The sequence below is a fragment of the Thunnus albacares genome, chromosome 15 (genome assembly GCF_914725855.1).
Source record: "Thunnus albacares chromosome 15, fThuAlb1.1, whole genome shotgun sequence".
NCBI classification, from domain to species: Eukaryota; Metazoa; Chordata; class Actinopteri; order Scombriformes; family Scombridae; genus Thunnus; species Thunnus albacares.
Genome location: NC_058120.1, coordinates 21409069 through 21429095, shown reverse-complemented (window position 1 = coordinate 21429095; position 20027 = coordinate 21409069). Strand labels below are relative to the sequence as shown.

At 39.4% G+C, this 20027-nt stretch overlaps 2 protein-coding genes across 4 annotated transcripts in view; both read right to left on the bottom strand.

Moving 5' to 3' along the window:
- slc25a21 (solute carrier family 25 member 21) overlaps window positions 1-2724 on the bottom strand; it is a 111268-nt gene extending 108544 nt beyond the window's left edge. Inside the window, exons 1-2 of one of the 3 annotated variants that reach the window (XM_044374207.1) lie at window positions 2221-2724; window positions 2030-2112 (exon numbers count right to left, since the gene is read on the bottom strand). In XM_044374207.1, coding sequence (XP_044230142.1) covers window positions 2030-2099 — 70 coding nt within the window. In that variant the 5' untranslated portion in view covers window positions 2100-2112; window positions 2221-2724. Of the gene's footprint in view, window positions 1-14; window positions 191-2029; window positions 2113-2220 lie in introns of those variants that run through there. The other 2 variants (XM_044374206.1, XM_044374208.1) reach the window with 2 other exon arrangements.
- A 2879-nt stretch (window positions 2725-5603) lies between these two features.
- Window positions 5604-20027, bottom strand: part of plekhh1 (pleckstrin homology domain containing, family H (with MyTH4 domain) member 1) — a 36997-nt gene continuing 22573 nt past the window's right edge. Inside the window, exons 10-30 of the mRNA XM_044375775.1 lie at window positions 19682-19773; window positions 19398-19545; window positions 18763-18899; window positions 18087-18197; window positions 17663-17749; window positions 17150-17308; window positions 15183-15263; window positions 14728-14907; window positions 14483-14594; window positions 13095-13207; window positions 11815-11991; window positions 11515-11612; window positions 11200-11377; window positions 10893-11048; window positions 10294-10391; window positions 9792-9933; window positions 9455-9597; window positions 9036-9165; window positions 8824-8907; window positions 8028-8174; window positions 5604-7047 (exon numbers count right to left, since the gene is read on the bottom strand). Of these exons, the coding sequence (XP_044231710.1) occupies window positions 6895-7047; window positions 8028-8174; window positions 8824-8907; window positions 9036-9165; window positions 9455-9597; window positions 9792-9933; window positions 10294-10391; window positions 10893-11048; window positions 11200-11377; window positions 11515-11612; window positions 11815-11991; window positions 13095-13207; window positions 14483-14594; window positions 14728-14907; window positions 15183-15263; window positions 17150-17308; window positions 17663-17749; window positions 18087-18197; window positions 18763-18899; window positions 19398-19545; window positions 19682-19773 (2726 nt within the window). The 3' untranslated portion in view covers window positions 5604-6894. The remainder of the gene's footprint in view (window positions 7048-8027; window positions 8175-8823; window positions 8908-9035; window positions 9166-9454; window positions 9598-9791; window positions 9934-10293; window positions 10392-10892; window positions 11049-11199; window positions 11378-11514; window positions 11613-11814; window positions 11992-13094; window positions 13208-14482; window positions 14595-14727; window positions 14908-15182; window positions 15264-17149; window positions 17309-17662; window positions 17750-18086; window positions 18198-18762; window positions 18900-19397; window positions 19546-19681; window positions 19774-20027) is intronic.

Sequence of the window (20027 nt, the reverse complement as noted above, 5' to 3'; positions counted from 1 at the left end):
AAATACAAACTTACCCGATGAAGGCAAACTTTTTGACGACTTAAAGAGCGGAGGAACGATGTCAGGTGGGTGTATAAAGTAACAAAATCATGATTAATCCAACAAGAGAGGGGTTAAGTTTAATGACTTCCATTAGAGCCACAAAAACAAACAAACAAATTATGGAGCGCATTTTCTTCCTTGCTCACTAACCAATCACAACGCTGCTCAGCTGCAGTGCATCAGCGCCCCCACTGGTGGCCGGGAGGTGTATTACAACAATACTAGTATAAACTGTCCCAAATGTAAAGCCTGCAGCCACTACCTATGGCAACACATTTACTGTATTATGTCATGGTTTGTATTATTTGAGTCTGCCCTTCTCTGTCGGAGTAAATTATATTTCATTACTTTACACCTCACATTGTTTTTTCAGGATCAGAAACAGGTTTATTGCCAAGTAGGTTTGCACATACAAGGAATTTGCCTTGGTGTTGCGGTGCATAACATCAAAAAAATAGAAGAAAACGCAAGTACCTATACAAAGTGAGAGAAAAAGACAACTACCAGAAAAGACCTTTGATATAAATATATAAATAAAATTTACAATTAAAATTAGAATATAGTAAAAATATATTCTAAGTGAAAAACAGATGTTGAATTGCACAAGATATCGAAGAACAGTATATGTAATGTGCAAATGTAAAATGACATATAATTATGTTAATGTAACGTGCCAACACCATGCAAGAAGACCATGAGTTGCTAAGAAAACTGTTTTCAATTCAGCAAGTTTGTATTTTAAACATTCTTCCAAAACTGAATTTTATGAGCATCTGAGTGAAATGTTATGGTTACCTTGATAGCCATGCAGGACAGCCCTGATTCAATTCAAAAGGTTATAAAGCATTACAGTAACATGCACAGGGAACAATTTGCTCTGAAAATTGAAATTCAGGGCTTGCTCTCCTTTCTGAGTGCCATCCACAGAAATGACAAGGTATACAAATTATTAAACTGTGTAATTAGAGTAACTTGTGCAGCAATAGTGCAAATTTGAAAAGTCCAGTGTCTAGCAGTTTTGCATATCTGTACTGTAACTTGAGTACAGTATGAATTTGTTGGATGTCCATAACAATGGTTTTCACCCCTAACCCAATGGTTCCCAATCTTTTTGGCTAATAATAATAATAATAAAGCGAGGTCTACCTGGGACCCCTTGTCGGACTTTGCATTGTCTACCAGTTAAACGAAAGAGAACTTACTTTGTTTTATTAGAATAACTTTCACAGACTTGAGGAAGCCTGAAAAAGTTTGTGTCAGAAAATATGTCAGAAATATGTCCTATCATATTGCAACCACTTAGTTTAATCCAACAACCCCGTGTGGGGGTCGCAACCCCCAGATTGAGAACCACTGCCTTACATCCTCTATGTAGGATACCGGGTAAACATCTCATCAGCTGGGTGGGATAGGTAGCGTATTACTGTAACTGCTGCAAAAGTGTTAAAACACAAGATGAAACCTTTTCCTACCCTGCTTCAAAGCCTTACATTTGAAAATCATCAGTAACATAATTTCCTTGCCTAGGAGATAAATAACTAAAAATGAATGAAAAGATAATAAATATTCTGGTGTTACAGGATGACATTGCAGCTGATCAATAAAGTTTTGGCTGTTTTTTTTGTTTTTTTAGTTGTACGCATGCGCATTACGGTGGCACAGACGAACACACACACGAGATCCGGCACATCCGGCAGCGTGTGAAAAGGATGGGAACTATCTCGCTCACACATGCGTCATCTTTGGCCAGACGATCCGCAGACTTTATCCTGGTGTCTGTCCTCCACGCATGTGCGATTACAAACCAGAAACATTTTGTACGGTCTTCCAGTGAAAGTAATCGAGGAGGGCGCCAACACATATTTGTGTAACGACCAACACTGTTGCTATGCTACATACATTTAGCGACATACGCTCTCTCCATATGTTGCGTAATCTTGAATCAACGCTGTCATTTAGCTGAAGCGAAGAAATTGTTTGGACTTACCTGCGGATCCACCGGCAATAATCTGATGAGAAGCCTCCCGGAGCATGCTCTGCGGCTTCTTGCTTGACATTTTTTCACTTTGTCTACCAAAGCAAACAGGAGATAAAGTTGTTTAAAAAGTTCCTGTTGTACCTACCAAGAGACCATATCTTAAAACAGTATGTTTCTGTACTGGTTTACACCAAACCAACCTGTGCCTCCACTTCCACTCGATGGTATCTTGTCCTGCAGGCTTCAGTCACCCTGCAGCTTGGATCCTGTAGCAGCAGCGGCAGCAGCAGTTCACGCTGGAGGAAAGCGCAGCAGTGATATCTCTCCGAGTGCACAGAGGCTAGGCTAGGCTAATATGGAATCAATTATACCAGCTGCACCAAACTGCTGTTTTAAATTTAACCTCCCAGTGTCTCACAGTGATGGAAGTGCGTGAATACTGTAAATAAGGAAGGTGGATAAACCCTTTGACCCCCTTGTCAGCGACCAGTATAAAGCAAACAATCACATAATGAGCACAAAGGTCACTCTTATTTTTTTTTATAAATATCCATTTCTACCTGCATGTTTTTGACACTGTCTACTTTGAATTTACACATATATAGGTCACTGTATGATATTATTTTTGACAGCATGTTATTGATACATATTAACAACCACTGGGTTAAAATTTTACCCAGTTTGGGTCAATATAGCAACAACACCATACTGGATTAATGTTGTGCATAAAGCCACTAAAGACAAAACGTTAGTTGGGTTATTTACCCAAACTAAAGCTTGTTAAAATTTATTCTTTTTAAACTCGCATGCCACAGTTCATTATTGATTGTTAATAACTTGTGTATCTGCATGTACAAGAGACAAAAAACTTTTGACAGCTTTTTGTGTGACACTGGGTCAAAGTAACAGACTGCTACTGGGTTAAGTTAAGCTAATGTTGTACTTATTGGTACTATATTGACCCAAGCTTGGTAAAATTTTAACCTATTGATTTTTTTAGTGTGTATGGTGTGTTACAGGCTGTGAATTTACACAAAAATGTAGATTGCCGTACAGTACATCAGTCCAAAAGGAGAGTACACTGAAATTCTTTTGGTTTGCTTTCATCCTGTGTAGCAATACTTAAGTCACAAAGAGGCTGAGTGATCAAATCACGCTTGTCTTTGTCTTATTTTAAATCGCTACTCCACCCAAACATGATCGCATTACCCACTGAGTGCTCGAAAAGGTTGTAAAAAAGTTTCACAAAGAACAGAGGCTTTTGTTAAACTTAAGTTGGTCACAGTCGATTATGGTGCAGGACATTTGGATATCACTCTCCGTCCGTGAAAACCTCTTGTCATTGGAATCTACTGACTGTACTCAAACTGACCACAGCTGTAATTTTCTGTAAAGGAACAAACCACAACTACTTATAATAGGCTAAATCATTCAAAACCACAATTAGCATCAACAGGAAATATATTACATATTGATAGACAATGGAGATCTAATAGCACATGTCTCAAAAAAGATTATAAATTACAATTTAGTGTGTTCTGCATAATGTATTTTTTTATTAAACTAGTATGTGCCCTTTAGCAACATCTCTAAAAATGGACCAGAGGTTGGCAGGTTTGCATAAGAGACACATATAGGGCGCCTTACACAAACCAGATATACGCCCACTGTCCCCGTCTCACCCCCCCCTCCGTCTTATGTAATGTGAATATCATGTTTTAAAGTCTTTGGTAACCATGTGTGCAGGCATGTCAGCTGCATGTCAAGAGTCTTTTCACTCTGATGACACCTTGATTCAAAAGGTCACTTAAAGGGCAGTTGTTTGTGTTTGTGGTTGTGTTTGGTGAAGAAACCAGAAAATAGGAACATGTAGTGGCACAACTCAACAGGTTTAATGTTAAATCACATCCAAAACTTGTACACATTGTTCTTTTTTTGACATGTGACATCACAAACTTGTTATTTATGAGTGATGTTCTATTAGTTGCCAATACTTTCCCAGCGTTTACAGTACTTTGAATTGGAACAAAAGGTTAACAAGATAATTAAAGGGGCATTTCATTTACTTTATTTAATTTGAGAGTTTATGAGATTTAACTTGTCCAAGTTTTGTCAACTGCTCATAATGAAGGGAACATGAGCTCACTAAATAAATAAACATAATGTGGTCAAAATAATCATATTTCAATATAAATTGAGGTCAAAATAAAGTGGACCAGCAAAAAATTTGAATCAATTTTTGATAAGTAATTAATCAATTATTATTAAGTCATTTTTAAGCAATAATGACAAAAATTCACTGGTTCCAGCTTCTCGAATGTGAAGATATGCCGCTTTGCTGTGTTTATATGACAATAAACTGAATATATTTGGGTTTTAGGCTGTTGGACGGACAAAGGTTAGACAATTACAAAATGTCGATTCGTATTCTGGGAAATTGTAATGGGCATTTTTCACTATTTTCTGATATTTTATAGACCAAACAATTACTCAATTATGAGAGAGAATCAGCAGATTGATCAATAAAGAAAATAGTCCTTAGTTGCAGCCCTAAAATAAAGTATTAAAACCAGAAATCTCATGAATGAAAGACTCTATGGTGAAAATTATTCAGGCAGAAGCCGTCACACTGGAGGATTATGAAAAAGAACAGAGCTCTTCAGGTTTTACAAGAAGTTTAAAATTATGCATCCCTCTACGCTCACTATTCAAGATAAATATTATTTTTTAGATCATGCCTTACTCATTATTAACAAAACATACATAATGATACAGTTGGCCAGTAAAACACTGTAAGGCTTTGTTGTAAGATGCTCATCAATCCCACAACACTGGAATCTTTTACTTTAAATCGAAGTTGATTTAAACTCTAATAAAGCATGTGGCCTGAGCCATGTTGCTCAATGGAAAAATTAAATAAGTTATTTTCTTTTTTGATGAGCAGTGAAGGCATGCAGAAATTCAGCAGTGAGCCCTGTAATGAGCATTTCATTTTCTATAAGAGCAGCTATGGAACAACAAGATTTTCAGACAAGCTATAAAAATGTGGGATTTACAGCATATATTTGGCAGGAAAACGCCATTACCACTTTGACCCCCTTGGATAAGAAAAGGCAGAACAGCTTCCACCCCTAAAACCTCAATTCCAGTAAAGCATGTAAACCAGACGCACTGTTTTCAACCAGTACAGAAGGTTAAGAATTTAGTTTATGGATATGTTGAATGAGTTATTTTGTGACATAGTGTGTAGAAACAGTTTTCTTTTCTTCTCCAAGAAGAGATTTGATTAATGGATGAATTCGGTTACTACAACATGAACCCTATGTTTCCTGATTAGAGGCAAAACATTATAAAAGTTTTTATTCCAGCACAAGAAAATAGGCTATGAAAATGACAGACGTTATTTAAGAAATTAACAGCTATAAAAAAATGTTGCTAGGTTTTTTTTTTTGTAATCACTGCAAAGCATGCTCACCCAAAAAGTGAAGGAACAAAACAGCAGAAAAAAAAATCCTTATCAATTAATACTTAAGTTATGAAATAGATTTAATGAACGCATAAAGAAAAGACAATGAAAACAATCTAACCAAGGATTGTACCATTTATTTTATTATCACACACAAACATACAGGCAACATAAAGACACCATCTCTCAAACATTTGTAACACATTCTAGTACAGTAACAAACATACTCTGCTCTTAAATTACTCTACTACATTAAAGAAACTGTATGTTTTCCTATTTAAATGTGACAGTTGTGGAAAACATAACCTTTTTTAAGCGAATGCTAAAAAAAAAAAAAAAAAGGAAATAAATAACTAATTTTTTTTTTTTATATGCGCAAGACAGTGGTTTGATCCAAAACAGTTCAAGTCATTAAGAAATTTTTTGGTAGCTCTTCTTTCTTTTTTTAGAAAAATTGTCCATTTCTGTTTTTTGTTAGACTGGTTATTAAAAACAGAGTGACAGCAGTGATCTGAAAATGCTCCGTGTGTTGAAGTTTTCAGGGGAAATTTTTTTTATTAGAGGACCGTTAGATAATGAACACATTCCACTGCTTACATTTCCCAGATACAGTACTCTTACATCGCTATTACATATCTTTTTTAACTCATTCTTAGCAATAGTTGTACCTCAGTAATACTACAATGATAATAGATCATTCGGGGAAAAAGTAGTCCTACCCTTTACTTTATATAATAAAACCAAAAGGGGATTAAAGTAATATTAGATGTGGATTTTTAGATTATCATTAAGGCACTAAAAACTATGACTCTGTAGTATCACATGCAATATCAGTCCCTTTCTAACTGCACAGTACCTCTTAAATGAATTTTAAACTCTGGTTCATTGTCAAGTGATAATTATAAGATACACAGTGACACACAACACTGTATTTTAGTCAACCCGACTCTCAGAAGGCCACAGTTTTGTTTTTTATGAAAGAAAAGAGGCTGAGGTCAGAAGAAAGGCAAGACTGAGCAGCGGGAAAGTCAGTAAAAAGATCTCACAGCGAGTAGAAGTGTGACAAGTGGAGACCAGTCCTCAGACCACTAATATTTCAAAAATAACATCCAATTTTAACAATGAATTAGAAACTGACCTTACACCTAAATCAGAGTTGGAACACTCTTTTGTAGTAGAAATAAATAGTCTAAACAAGACCGACCCTAACACCTCTAAATCTAAATCTTCATAAGAAACACTTACAAAAAAACACAAAAATAATCTCATAGTACCTGTTCTGTAAAAATGGAAAAACCTGGACATGCAACCCAATGCACTCCGGATGAATGTGGACAAAAGGTAACTGTTGTCATCCAGCCTCCCTGTAAGTCAAACAGTCTTTGTTGTTCTTGTTGCTTTGCACAATTCACAGTAGTGTGGGGCCCTTGGTGGTGTAGTTCATGGCGGGGAAGTGCCTGCTGTCTACGTCCCAGTGGCCGTGGGGCTGGTGCGAGGCAGACGGGAGGCTGGGGTTCCAGTGGTTAATGTAGCTGGCCATGAGCAGAGTCAGCTCCAGTATCTGAGACGGGGGGCAAAAACAGGTCAAATCAGGGTGGGATTAATGGCTTTAACATTATGATACTATTACATTTCATTTGATTCCGGGGAGCTGGAGACCCATATTTTCTGACAGAAGATGTAAAAACCCAAGAAACCCAACTGATCTGCAATAAAGGATTAAGTTAGCCTCATTAGCTTCAGCTACATTAGTAATATGACTCTGTGTTAAAGCCCCATTGAGATTCTGCACATAAAACAGCAGAATCAACCTGTTTTCCTCATTAGTGCTTGGTTGTGATGTAAAAACAAGTAAATATGGAAAAGGCTGCTTAATCTTCACAGCTCCCTTATAGTATTTCAAGACATTCAACACTCCATCCATCCACCTACATTTCCTTTACACCTCAGGTGCAGATGCTTTAGAGCAGCGGTTCCCTGCTTTTTTCAATACGTACCCTCACATCCGTATCAAATTAACTCAAGTTCCCCTTCATCAAGACCACCCGTCCATGCTCCAAATGTGCTCATTGGAACTGATTCTAAACTGAATGCTATTCAACACCACTGACAATATTTTTTCATGCATTTGGCTCTATATTTTATTATATTGTTGCAATACGTTTCATACGACTGGACTGTCAATGTTAGGGTTGGTTTGGTGAAGTTTGCATTTGTAGTAGTAATGGCAGAAGCCTGTTGTTCATTTATCCATTACTTTTATTAATCTGTTTCAACTGACTAATTGCTAAACACGCAACGTTCAGGTGATACAACTGTATGTTTTAAATCAAATTGTAATTTAAATTTTTTTCACATTTATTGACGTAATCTACAATCTTTCCATGTGCTCCCTGGTAAATATAGAAGAACCGCCTGGTATATATTAGATCATCTAACAAAATGACAAGTGACAACCTCAGTTACTTGTGAGGGCAAAGTGGAAACATGGCTAAGCTTTTGAGCACCCACAAATCAGATGTGTGAACACAAGGGGCTTACCTTTGGTTTAGCCATAGCAAAGACCAGCTTCTCCACGCTCTTCTTCCCAACTCCAGGCTCCCTCTGCTGGCTCGTGACCACCATGAAATCATCACAGCAACCACCAAAGGTAATCACAGACTGGTAGGAGTATGTGACCAGCGTGTGCTGCAAAATGTAAGCATTGCCAGTGTAAATTTGCAGTGAAACGGATATAAACACGGAGCGTGTTCAGATTTTATTGCTGATCCTAGAATAAAGCACGGAATTCACTTGGGAAATCGTTTTGGTTTCTGCTTTTTTGAGGGGCAAATTGAGTGTGAAGAAGTGTCACATAATTTTCAGTGACTGTGATTTTTACTTTGTTCTTTTCTCTGACTTTCTGAGAGCACATGAGCAAAGCTGCCCGCCAGACCAAGAAAGAAACAGAGCACCATGGGCTGCTGAAAATTACAGAGCTCAACCTAACATCTTTTACATGTTGAAACTGCTGTCTGTCAGGGTCAAGAATGTCAAATTGGAGGTTGGTCATTTTATTTTCCTGTGCATTTCTGGTGTTTGGTTTGAAACACAAATAAAAAAAAAAATCTTTCCAGACCAGTGGGTCAACAAAGCTCTGCAGACATGGTAGTTGTAAATAGGAATCTCAGTATTTCAGTTATAAATCTGTAGGTCTGCAGCACAAGTAAACCCTGACCCTAAATTCTAAAATGTTCCAATTAAATAAATGTCATTCTCTTTATGTTTTACATAACAACACAGGACAGAGATGGCTTGTGTTGACAGAGGTATTTACTCTCTACAGTTTGAAACTCACCATTGTGTAGTCCAGTACACACAATCCATCCTCATTGACTGCCAGCCACACCTGGCTCTGCTCAATAGGAGAGGGGGGGACAGGCTGTGGACACGGAAAACAAAGACAGGTCATGTTACGGGTGTAATTCACCCTAAGTGAAGACAACAGACTGGTCCGACCTGTGCTTACAAGCATCACAGACGGCTATGTTACAGTTCAAGCCTTTTTACCTTAGCACTGAGGAGTTTGGCTCCAAACAGGGGCCATTTCCGAGCCACGGTTAGGTATATTCTCACACACTCGGATGCACTGCACCCACGTAGCACAGACCACTTAGTGGCCAGACGCTCAGTAAGATCTCTGAAAGGAGACAAGGAACAGTAGTGCAGGTTTAAATATGAATCTGTAGTTACTACATTTAAAGTAAATTCACAACATGAGCACCCTACAACATCTGTGTCTGATCTAGCCTTGCTTGACATAGACTAATTAATGACTAAATACCACCACGATGTCTGTCAGACTTGTGGATATTGCAAAATACAAGTAAGCAAATAAATACAAGTAAACAAATCTGTAAGCTGACATCATGCTCTCAATAAATAAATATGATGATGATGCATTTAGATAACACAAGTGTTTGTTTTACCTGAGCTGCTCCGAGCTGCAGTCTTGTTTGTAGTGTTTGGGGTAGAAGCGCTCTAAAGCCTGCAGGAGAATCAGCTGAGATTTGGGTTGAGGAGAACTGGTGGGCGAGGAAGCAGCTGGTCGCTCCAAATCACCATGTTCAACCTGCAAGAAGACAAAAAAGAACGAAGACATATGGTGAGAAAAAAAAAGAGACTGATGTTTTTTAAATAGTCACCTGCAGCATGTTTCTCTTGGACTTAATGAGCCCTTTATAAATCAAATACAGTACAATGCTGCTTTTTGTGCAAAAAGCTTTATTACAATTTATATTGTGTCTTGGCATAATCTTTACACACCTGTGCCATGAGGGCAGCCACCTCAAGAGCCAGCTCTTTGTTCACAGGGAAGTTGCCTTGGTGAACTTCATCATTCACCTGGTACGCCAGGAGGAGGCGCTCTCGCTCCGTCTCTCCTTTCACCTGAGATCGGAAACATAGCCTGTACAAGGACAACAAAAAAAAACAACAACAAAGAACAATAGGGAAAGGTTGTCATGAAACTTGTTTTTCAGGGAAAAGAATCTGGCAGTGAATGAAATTATGCACACACCACTGCATTTTCATGGTGCAAGAAACCTAACCCCAACACTTAAAATTACAAGGTAAGGGGAGAATCACCATCTTTTATTGTGTGGTCTATGTTTTTTTTTATTCTACAAGGCCTTCTTTTCTTTACACAAATGTTTGTTTTTGGTCAAGGAATAATTATGAACACACAATAAAGGATTTTGAGTTTATAGGTGTGTCTGTGTTTGTTGAACGCTGTTACGCAGCCCACATGTGAGCATGGGAATCCTACCTGTTCTTGTATGTTAGACGGACAATCCGAGTCCCCTCGTTTTTCCCAGGGTGCAGCTCCTTTAGGGCCTGCTCCCACTTGGAAATGACATCACAGATCTGGCAAAAGGGATACAAGTAACTCTCAAGTCAGACATGTGGAATCGTTTTACCTTATTTCTGGTTCTGTCAGCAGGTTGCAGTAGCTATAGCTAAAGACTAAGACACTGATTTGTCCAAAAAATGTTGGCTATACTGTGCTGTATGTGCCAGATATAGTTCACTGTCTTTGCTTGAGTGGTTGGACATGATGGAACAGTTTCAGTAACCAAAATTAAAATTAAGTGGAAGTACTTCTTGTACCACGATTGAGTGAAATTAAATTACAGAGGAAGGCTATTATGCTGGAATATGCCAGCATTTGAAAATAAAAAAGTAACAAAAAAGTTTGGACAGCCTGAATTTGTCCAAATTAGTCTTTAACTATCCACTACTGATCTTCAAAAGTATTAGGTAACATGATATGAGTTATTTGACTAAATACACCACAGAAAGCCAAGAGCTTCAGTGGAGTGGAGGGTTTCTCCCCATCCACTTATTCTCATTGACCCGCAGTCCAACCTTGGCAGACGGCTGCAGGCAGTGCTCCAGGTCTTTGCCAGATGGATCATCAGTGAAGAGGGCAAAACCGGACAGCTGAGGCTTCCTCATGCCAATCCTCTGGTTCAGCGTGTTGAGGAACTCTTCCACTGTGGTGGAGCCGTCGAAACCCACCACCTACACGAGAAAACAGATAGCGACGATATCATACAGCTGCAGAACAACAGCACCGGAGGTTTCAGATCCTGCAGTTCTGGATCTGGAGCCATCATATGTTAAAGAGAAAAGATTGATGAGGTAGATGTCAGGATCAGGATGGATATGTTACCTGATAGGTGTTGTTCATAAAGTGGACTGGGATGCTGAATGGCAGCGAATGGTGGTACGGGTTCCTCAGCAGGATGGACACTATCTCCATACGCGAAGGTTTGGCCTCTCGCTCTCCATTCTGTAGCGTTCGCTCCACTGACCTCTGACAGTACACTGCATATTTCCCCACCTCACTCCTGTGTGGAGAAATAAGATGAATGCGTAAAGACATATTTGGAAACCTGTTCATTTTTATTTTCATTAAGTTACTTTGGAGTTTTTCTGCGATACTTCAAGGAATCAGGGGTCAGCTACAAGGCGTGACGCAGCTCACCTTGGGTCAGCGTTGCGTTGCAGGTACTGTCTCAGGTACCAGAGGAAATGTTGTTGAGGAAGGAACAGAGCCACACACAGAGACAACAGCTGCCAGCACTACAGAAAGCGGTGGTAAAAAGAGACTTTAGGTAACAAGAACACTGAAAAAATCTCTTCTGTAAATTTTTTTCATCAAATGAAAATGTTTGCCAAAAAGTTACAAATAAACAGAAATTTCCACTTTTCCTGCTCTGTATTCCCCTCTTTGCTCTGACTCTTCACATGTATCTGTTTTATTTTTAGTGTACACCCGGCTGACCTGCGTGACGGAATAGTTGTGTGGCGTCCGGCGGTTAGTCTGTTTGATGAGCTGACAGTACATTTCATTCTGCAGCTCTGGGTGCGTCAGACAAACTTGCAAAGCATTCTGGGCCAACGAAGTGTGGTAATCGACAGATGGAGACTCGACCAGCACGTTGATGAAGAGCTGACAGGACTGCAGAGGAGAGAAAAACTTCTTCATATTTTGAGACTGATGCGTCGTTTCACTGCGCTGCCAGCAGATGGAGTCAAATATGCACCGGACACTCCAAACTTACTGGAAGCAGCATGTTTTCAATGTATGTTATAATAGCAAAATAAATGAAACTGATGGCAAAATTCAGGTCAGATAAATAAAAAAATATAGTGGCAAGAGGTCAGAAAGAGTTCCAGTTTGAGGATAGAAATGTGAACGTCATTATTTTTCCAAGTAAGCATTGTTGTTGTCCACTGGGACAGATGAAGACAAAGAACCCATTTAACAGTTTTCATCAGTCTTGATCAGATTCATTAATACTTCAAAGGCATGAAGTGGAGCGCAGACTTGAAAAGCGCGTCACATCCATTCATTCTGTTTCTTTGTGTGTGTTTGGGACTCTGTTTTTAAGGCTGACTGGTCAAAGAGAGTGGCAATCTATTCACCCTTCATTCCTACAGCCTTACTGTAGTGGATGGGGCTGTGAAGCATGAGTCGGGCAGGGAGGGGAGGCGGGGGGGGGGGTTCTGGGTGGGCACACTGTGAGTTGAAAAGAGAGGAAAAGGATCTTCCATCTACCTACAAGGTCCCTGCTTCTGCTCTGATCCCATTTCTCCTCCCCCCATCCTGTGGCTTCGATATCCATTGCTGCCACTCTGAAGGCTCTGACCTCCCATGTCTCCTCTTAAAAGGGGCTCCTTTCACACTGGCTGTAAACCAGAGGAACGGTTAGCCTCAATCAGAGCAGATAATCAAGGCCATTATCTCTCTTCCACACTCTTAATGAGTTGGGGCCCCTCGTCCTTCAGCCTTTGATCGGGTTTAGAGGCAGAAGGGAAGAGAAGAGGAAGGCCGCGGAGCGCGTCCAGGAGTAGGAGGGGATAAAGGGGGAGCTACGGTGGGGACACACTGCACAGGAGTAGGATGAATAATGCCTTGAACAGACCCTCACCATGAGAGACAGATAAAGAAAGAAGGATTTGTAGAAAGAGATAAAAGGAAGATGAAAATCAAAAGTAAGTGGAATGGAACAAAAGGGAGAGGAAGAGACAGAGAGAGGGGTTAGAGGTGGAGGGACTGACCTTAAAAAGCTTAAGAGCCTCTGTCTGCAGAGCTTCAGAGGGCAGAGTGGTGAGAGGCGAGCGCAGACCCTCCTTACAGAAGCTCAAGGCCTCACTCTTCCACAAGGCAGATTCTGGGAAAAAAAAAAAAAAGTAGAGAGGCACACACATAAACCCACGCAAACACACATGCACGTACGGAGAAACATAGAGATTGAATTTCAAAGCTATAACGACTCGACAGCTGACAAATATTCACACACCGTGTCCCAGTCGTAAACACTGTCTGCAGTGTGGATTAAAGCTGTCAGACATTGTGGATCAAAATAACACGTAGCACGCTACTGAGTAAATTTGTATCCACTTGTACAGGGACTTTGTAAGCCCTGCGCCTTTCAGTCAATTATCCATACTGTGTGTATCCAAGTGTTGCAAATTCATCTTCAGTGTTTTCAACAAAGAATACAGTGTTATTGGTACGACATTACTCTTGTGACATACTTAGATCACATGTTTTTGAGTTGTTAATTTAAATCAAATTTGAAAAAAATCCAGCACCATTGCATGCAGACAACATGCTCCTATTCAAAGGGGACATATCATGCACATTTCCAGGTCTATATTTATATTCTGGGGCTCTACTGGAATATCTTTGCATTACTTACAGTTCAAAGAACTCCTTATTTATCTTATACTGGCCCTTTATGCAGCCCCTCAGTTCAGCCTCTGACTGAAACAGGCTGTTTTAGCTCCTGTCTCTCTAAGGGCCCCCCTCTGAAAGGACCCACTCTGTTCTGATTGGTTAGTCTCTGCTGGCTCCAGAGGTTATCTAAAAGTAGTAGGATTTACCTTCTTTTTCTTGTTCTTTACTCAAAATGTCAACTTCTCAAATACATCCGTGCATGTTCGAGCCAACAAAGATTGTGGGACAGACATTTGTTTGTGGGAATGCACTAACAATCTGATGTCAGTCTGACCGGGGAAGTAGAGGTAACATTGCAAATAAAGCATTCAGAGCAGACTGAAGCCCTGGCTTTTGACTTTCAGGGACCATTTTTACATATGTTCACCTCAAGTTTTGGAACTCTGACCATGTTTAACATAGATATCTGAAATGATAACAGTATATAAATGACATAAAATCACAAAAAGCATATTATGTGCCCTTTAAAAACATAATGCACATCTGCTGTTGTTATAAATTATATGAATAAACTTGTTTTGCATTGACATTCAGGCAAGCCTACTAAAGCCTGCTTTTTGGGTTGATCGGTGCAAAAATACTCAAATGACTGATTTGTAATTAAGCGTAAGTATTTCTAAATTACGTGTGAAATTACATAGTAGCAAAGGAGCATGTTAAATCTATAAGTCAACATATTTGTGTTTGACAGTGATGGATTTCTCACCTGGGTCTCCCTCTGCATCAAGGAGTTTACCGATGAGCTGCTCGTACTCTGTGCCCACCTTTAAGGTTGCACTGCTGCCTGCTGCCACAGACAGGTGATACAGCCATGTATCCTGTGTAAAAAAAAAAAAACGTCTCATGAATATACAAACAAAAATGAAAGAACAAAAACAGTTTAAGACATTATTGAGACACCATACATACCATACACCATACCATACACCATACACATTCACCATACATTACCTTCTCCTGCTTGGTGCCAATGAGCAGGTATGTGGGGCTCTGGTCTCTTGGCTGGACCACTAAAGTGCAGTGCGAGGAGAGGAAACCTCGACTGCCCGTCTCATAGTCCTCATCTGAGTCACAGGAGCGATCCACTTCCTGTACTGATGCCTCACGCATCTGCAGCTGACCCAGAGGCAACTGAAACAGAGTAGGAGTTGGTATAACAGGGGCTTGAACAAAATAAGGTGGCAAGAAGTTCTTTGTTCTTTTTCTTTTTCCAACACCAACTAGTTAGAGAGTTCATTTAACTTCTCCACCAATTATTTATCTGTCAAAGGCCTTACTCTGTAAAGGTGAAGACAACCGTTAAGAAGCATGTATTTGCAGGCCTTAATAATAACTAACAAAAGACAAAATGAAAAGCAGGTGAAGGCATGTTAAGAGTGAGAGAGAGAGAGGCATGTTGTATGAACCTTGTCTTCCTGGTTGCGATAGTAGTAGAAGACTTTTCCAACCAAAGAACACCACACCAGCTTAGAGTGTCCATGTTTGACCTGAAACATGAAGACAACAGCACAGACAAGTATGAGAAAAGTTTCAGGACAAGTTCAAAGACTATGTGGCTATTTTTCAAAACAGTAGTAAATATAAGCCTGTGCATTTTTTTGTATTCTTTGAAACTCTGACCAAAAAGTTATTTCAAAAAAAGCTTGACAGATCAGGGTCAGAGAATTTCTGATTCCTACATCTGACCGGCAGATGTCTGACGAGCATGCATGTAGGTGTGTAAATCATTTGAGAGCAACTTCAGTTACTTCCATTTGAAAATTCAAACAGGACGTTTTTTTTTTTGTTGTTTCCAAAGCAAAGTGACAACTGATTTCTGCCAAATAAAAACAGCCCATCCACGCTCTGATTAACCTGCTGCATTCAACTGCATTTTCACCAGGAATGCAGCTGCAGACGATAAGTATACGTCACTTTCTGAGACTGACTTAGTTTTAGAAATATGAATGGAGCAATGATGACACTGGAGGATGCCTTCAACACGAAGCCAGCTGTGCATCCCCCACAAAGGCGGGGTCACAACAAGGTGAACTACACTGAGAGGCAGGACAGTCCCCGTCTGAACTGGGATCACGTCATAACCAGCAGATCAAAGACAACTCGAAGGAAGGAATTTGGGGGTTGGTGACGGCATATGGGCTCCATCATCTCAGCTTGAGGTTGTCAGTCATCTGTCATCTGTCATAGACCAATCACACACACCCGTCAGATGCTTGAGTGTCTTAACTTTACTAAAAGACAAGCCTCAGCTGAGGAAAGGCAGGGAGAGAGCTAGAGGTGGGGGAATGTAGCATTCCAGCAGGTCTAGCCTCATAGCCGTGTCCCAACGTGAAGGAAGCTTTCAAGAATCTGCTTTGAGAGTGCTCTGTCAAACCCCCCCACCCCCTCACCCCAGAAACAGACATTTCTATACCTGCCTGAATGAGGACTTTATGCCTGAAAACACATGATTTCTGCAATTCTCTTTAGGGAGAAAGCCTATCCTCTTGCAACTATGCAATGGATATTCATAAAAAACATTGACATACCAATTGAAAACCAAATAAATCTAACTACATAATTTCAGCAAATACAAATAAATACACACAGAGTTAAAACACTTTTTTTAAAATATTGAGTTTAGGTGGAAGTCCAGATGCTTTAATAATTTGAGCTGAAACAACTTGTCAATTAATTGATTAACTGATACGAACTATTTCAACAATTGCTTAATATTTGAAGTCATGTTTTTTTAGCAAAAATATTAACCTACTTAAATGTAAAGATTTGCTGTTTTTTTGTTTTCTATGATAGTAAACTAAATATCTTTGAGTTTTGGACTGTGGCCAGTCAAAAAAGTAATTTTAAGATTTCAAATTGGGGTCTGGAAAACTGTAATGAGTATTGTTCAACACTTTCTGATATTTTATAGTCCAAATGATCTATCGATTAACAGTAAAAACATCAACAGATTAATCAATAATGAAAACAATCATTAGTTGCCTGAAAATTACAATATTATATCCCATGAAAACTTATTTTCTCCTAGTTTTGATTGTTAAACTCTTATTGTTAACTCTTAAACAATAACTAAGGCTCTTTTCCCCCTAACTTTAAAGGTACCTCATGCAGTTTTTGACCACTAGGAGTGCTATGGAACAATGTTTTATGATAGCATACAGTAGCAGTGAAATACAATCCGCTGATCTGACTGATGCTTAATGAAGAAGTTTGTTAGGCCTCAAGGATATACATAATGTAAAATGAACTTGTTTGTTTACAACAAAACTCCACAGGGTACCTTTAAATCTTTTGCTTTTTCTAATTGATCAGAAATATTCAGTATATTGTAGATTTGAGACCAAATGATATCTCATAACCTCTGGCTTCTGACCTTCGTAAGCCAGCCTCTCACGGTGGGCTTGGCAGTGGTCTCCACGGTAACCGGGCTGGTGGCCTGGACTTTGAGTATGTTCTGCAGAACCCTGATCCACTCCTCAAGGATGTTGGGTGAATCAGCGGTCAGGTAGAAGGTCTTCTTCTCTGTAATCAACTGATTAGACGAAAGGGAGAAATATGGGAAAAATGCTAAGCCAAGCCGACTGAGATAGCATCATCATGTCAGAGGAGATCAGAATCAGCTTCCGAAGAGCCAGGAAAACATTCCCAGCCAATGCTATACTTGATGTCATCTTAAGCTGCTTCTCTGGTATGCAGCAGTAAAGCTCTACTGTGATGCAGCGCTGCAATAATAGTGCTGGCGTGCGTAGCTGCATGTGCCCCCTAACAACTTTCTTTGTTTAAGAAATACAAGTTCTTTATTTGCAACAGTCCTGACAAAAAGGAAAATGTTCTTACACCATCTTGAGTACTTTGCAATGCATTTTAAATGTGTTTTTCCACTTACTTGAAATGTCTGTGCTCCTTCTCCACGTACTATACGGCACGACGAATTGAGCTCAATCTGACCTTGAGGTTTCCTGATCACGTCACTCTGCAAACACCAACCCGAGAACACAAACACACACACACACACACACACACACACACACACACACACACACACACACACACACACAAGAGTCTTCATTTCTGTCCAAAATTATACAAGAATTCCATCAGAAACTGGAGCGGTCACAGATGCATTAGTTACATCTGACAATATTGCTAGTGACAAGGTCTTTGGTCTAGGTATTTTCATGGTGCCTTCAACTGCCGCCAACCATTTCATAAACACAAAAAATTTTGAAATATCCTTGCAATGTTTTCTGTGGAGACAGCAAAACCTTAGAAGGAAGCAGAAAGGCAGGCTCGCAGTGAGACACACTCACAGGAGATTTGTAGTAGAGGATCTCTCCATTCCTCAGGATGAACCAGCGACGTTTCCAGGCTTTCACCTGACTGCCCATCTTCAGGAGGTACCCAGACTTCTCCAGCATCTCCTGCAGACACAACTGGTTAAAAACATCGTATACTATGGCGCGGTGTGTAAGATTTAGCACTTTGTTTTGAGGTAATTTTTATGTGAAACCTTTTCTTAAAGTCTCACTTCCATAACCTGCATTTGCTCCCCTTTTAGTGTATTATTACTTTTTGCATTGTCATTTTTTTTAAATGAACACTTCTGGCTTTATTAATACACTGGTAGACAGAAAGCTCACCATCATGCACCTAACTTCAGGGCATTTTATAAAAACAATTCCTCCTGGATGTCCTCTAACACTGCAGAAACTTTATTTAAACTAGAGATTACTTATTTGCAGTATGTACAAAATAACAGCTGAAATGGATATAATCATATAATGAAATATTGAATATAATGAAATGAAATTAATGAGTATCTAATAATAATACGTGACCCAAAAATAAGACTGTTCATACCCTATTTGAACAACTCCAATGATTTCTTTATCATTTAGAGTCTGTGTTTATTTCAATTGGCACTGCTATTTTTAGCAGCAATCTTGATGGTAGAATAATACAGCACAGGAGGACTCCTCTACTCACAGGCCCAGTGCTCTCACAGGAGTAAGACGAGGTCCGCTGGACTTTATGTTCTGGTTCAGAGTAGTCACTGTCCAGGGAGTAGGCATCAGGAGGAATCGCATAATCACTCTCTGAGCTGATGGAGGACATTGACACACCTAGGAGAACAGAAAATAGCACATAAAGGTTCAGTAAGAAAGGCATACAGACACAGGTTGGAGGAGGAAAAAACACAAGGAATGATTAGTACATGTCTTAATTACAAAGACAGCGAGCAACAGGTGGTTCAAGGCAGAAGGCTCTTAAATGACTTTACTTCTTCTTCAGTTAATGATTTAAAGAAGTGTTGAAGGTTTGGATTTTCTTCTTACAGAGTGCTTTTACTCACAGGAAAAGTTTCCGAGTTTGTTTATGTTTTCAGATCAAATAAGGAATTACACACTCTTCATTTGGTTCAGGAAAAAAGCCAAAAATTTTCCTATCAGCCTAATAAAACAATTCAAAACTTCCAAGGTTATCTTAAAAATGCATTGCCAACAAGCTTGAAGAAATGCAGTTTCCTTGTTCTTGAAGAAATTACATTTTCGCACATGTTTTTTTTTTTTTGCTGATTTAATCCTGTCTGTATTACTTTAACAGTGATCTAGAGTCCTCACCTCTCTTGACAGCACGCGGGCTCCCAGGGACGCTGCCCTTCTTGTCCGGACTCAGGATGGAGGTCCGTAAACTGGCCAGAGAGCTGCTGTCGTCTTCAGACCCGGAGTCATCATCAGGCAGAGGCACACTGCTGATCTGAGTGGCTTTCTAACTCACAGACGCATCAAAAGAGTAAGTTATTTCAATATGGATGAAAGCTGATCTCATGCCTATAACACAAAGTAACATACTGTAATTAATGTAATCAAAACCTGAAGCACTGAAGTAATAATAAAGAACTCACCCCTTTCAGTGTGGTATAGACTGGTACATTAATATTCTTATAGATCAACTGGGTGAACGGACCTGCGGCTGGATACTGGGGCAAGCTGGACCCTGTAACATACACATGTCAACATTTATTCAAAATTTATTTTATTTAATGTTTTTTTTTTTTAAATTTGTTTATGGAACAAGCACATAGCATGACGCAATGCCGAGCCTAGTTTGCAACGCCCGTCCCTGGATGGAGATTTATATAAATACTCACAACTCAATAGAAAAGCACATAAAGAAGCATAAAAACACAGAATTATGCAATAAAAATGCCATAAAAACTTTATAAAAAGCATCTAATTATACATGACTAT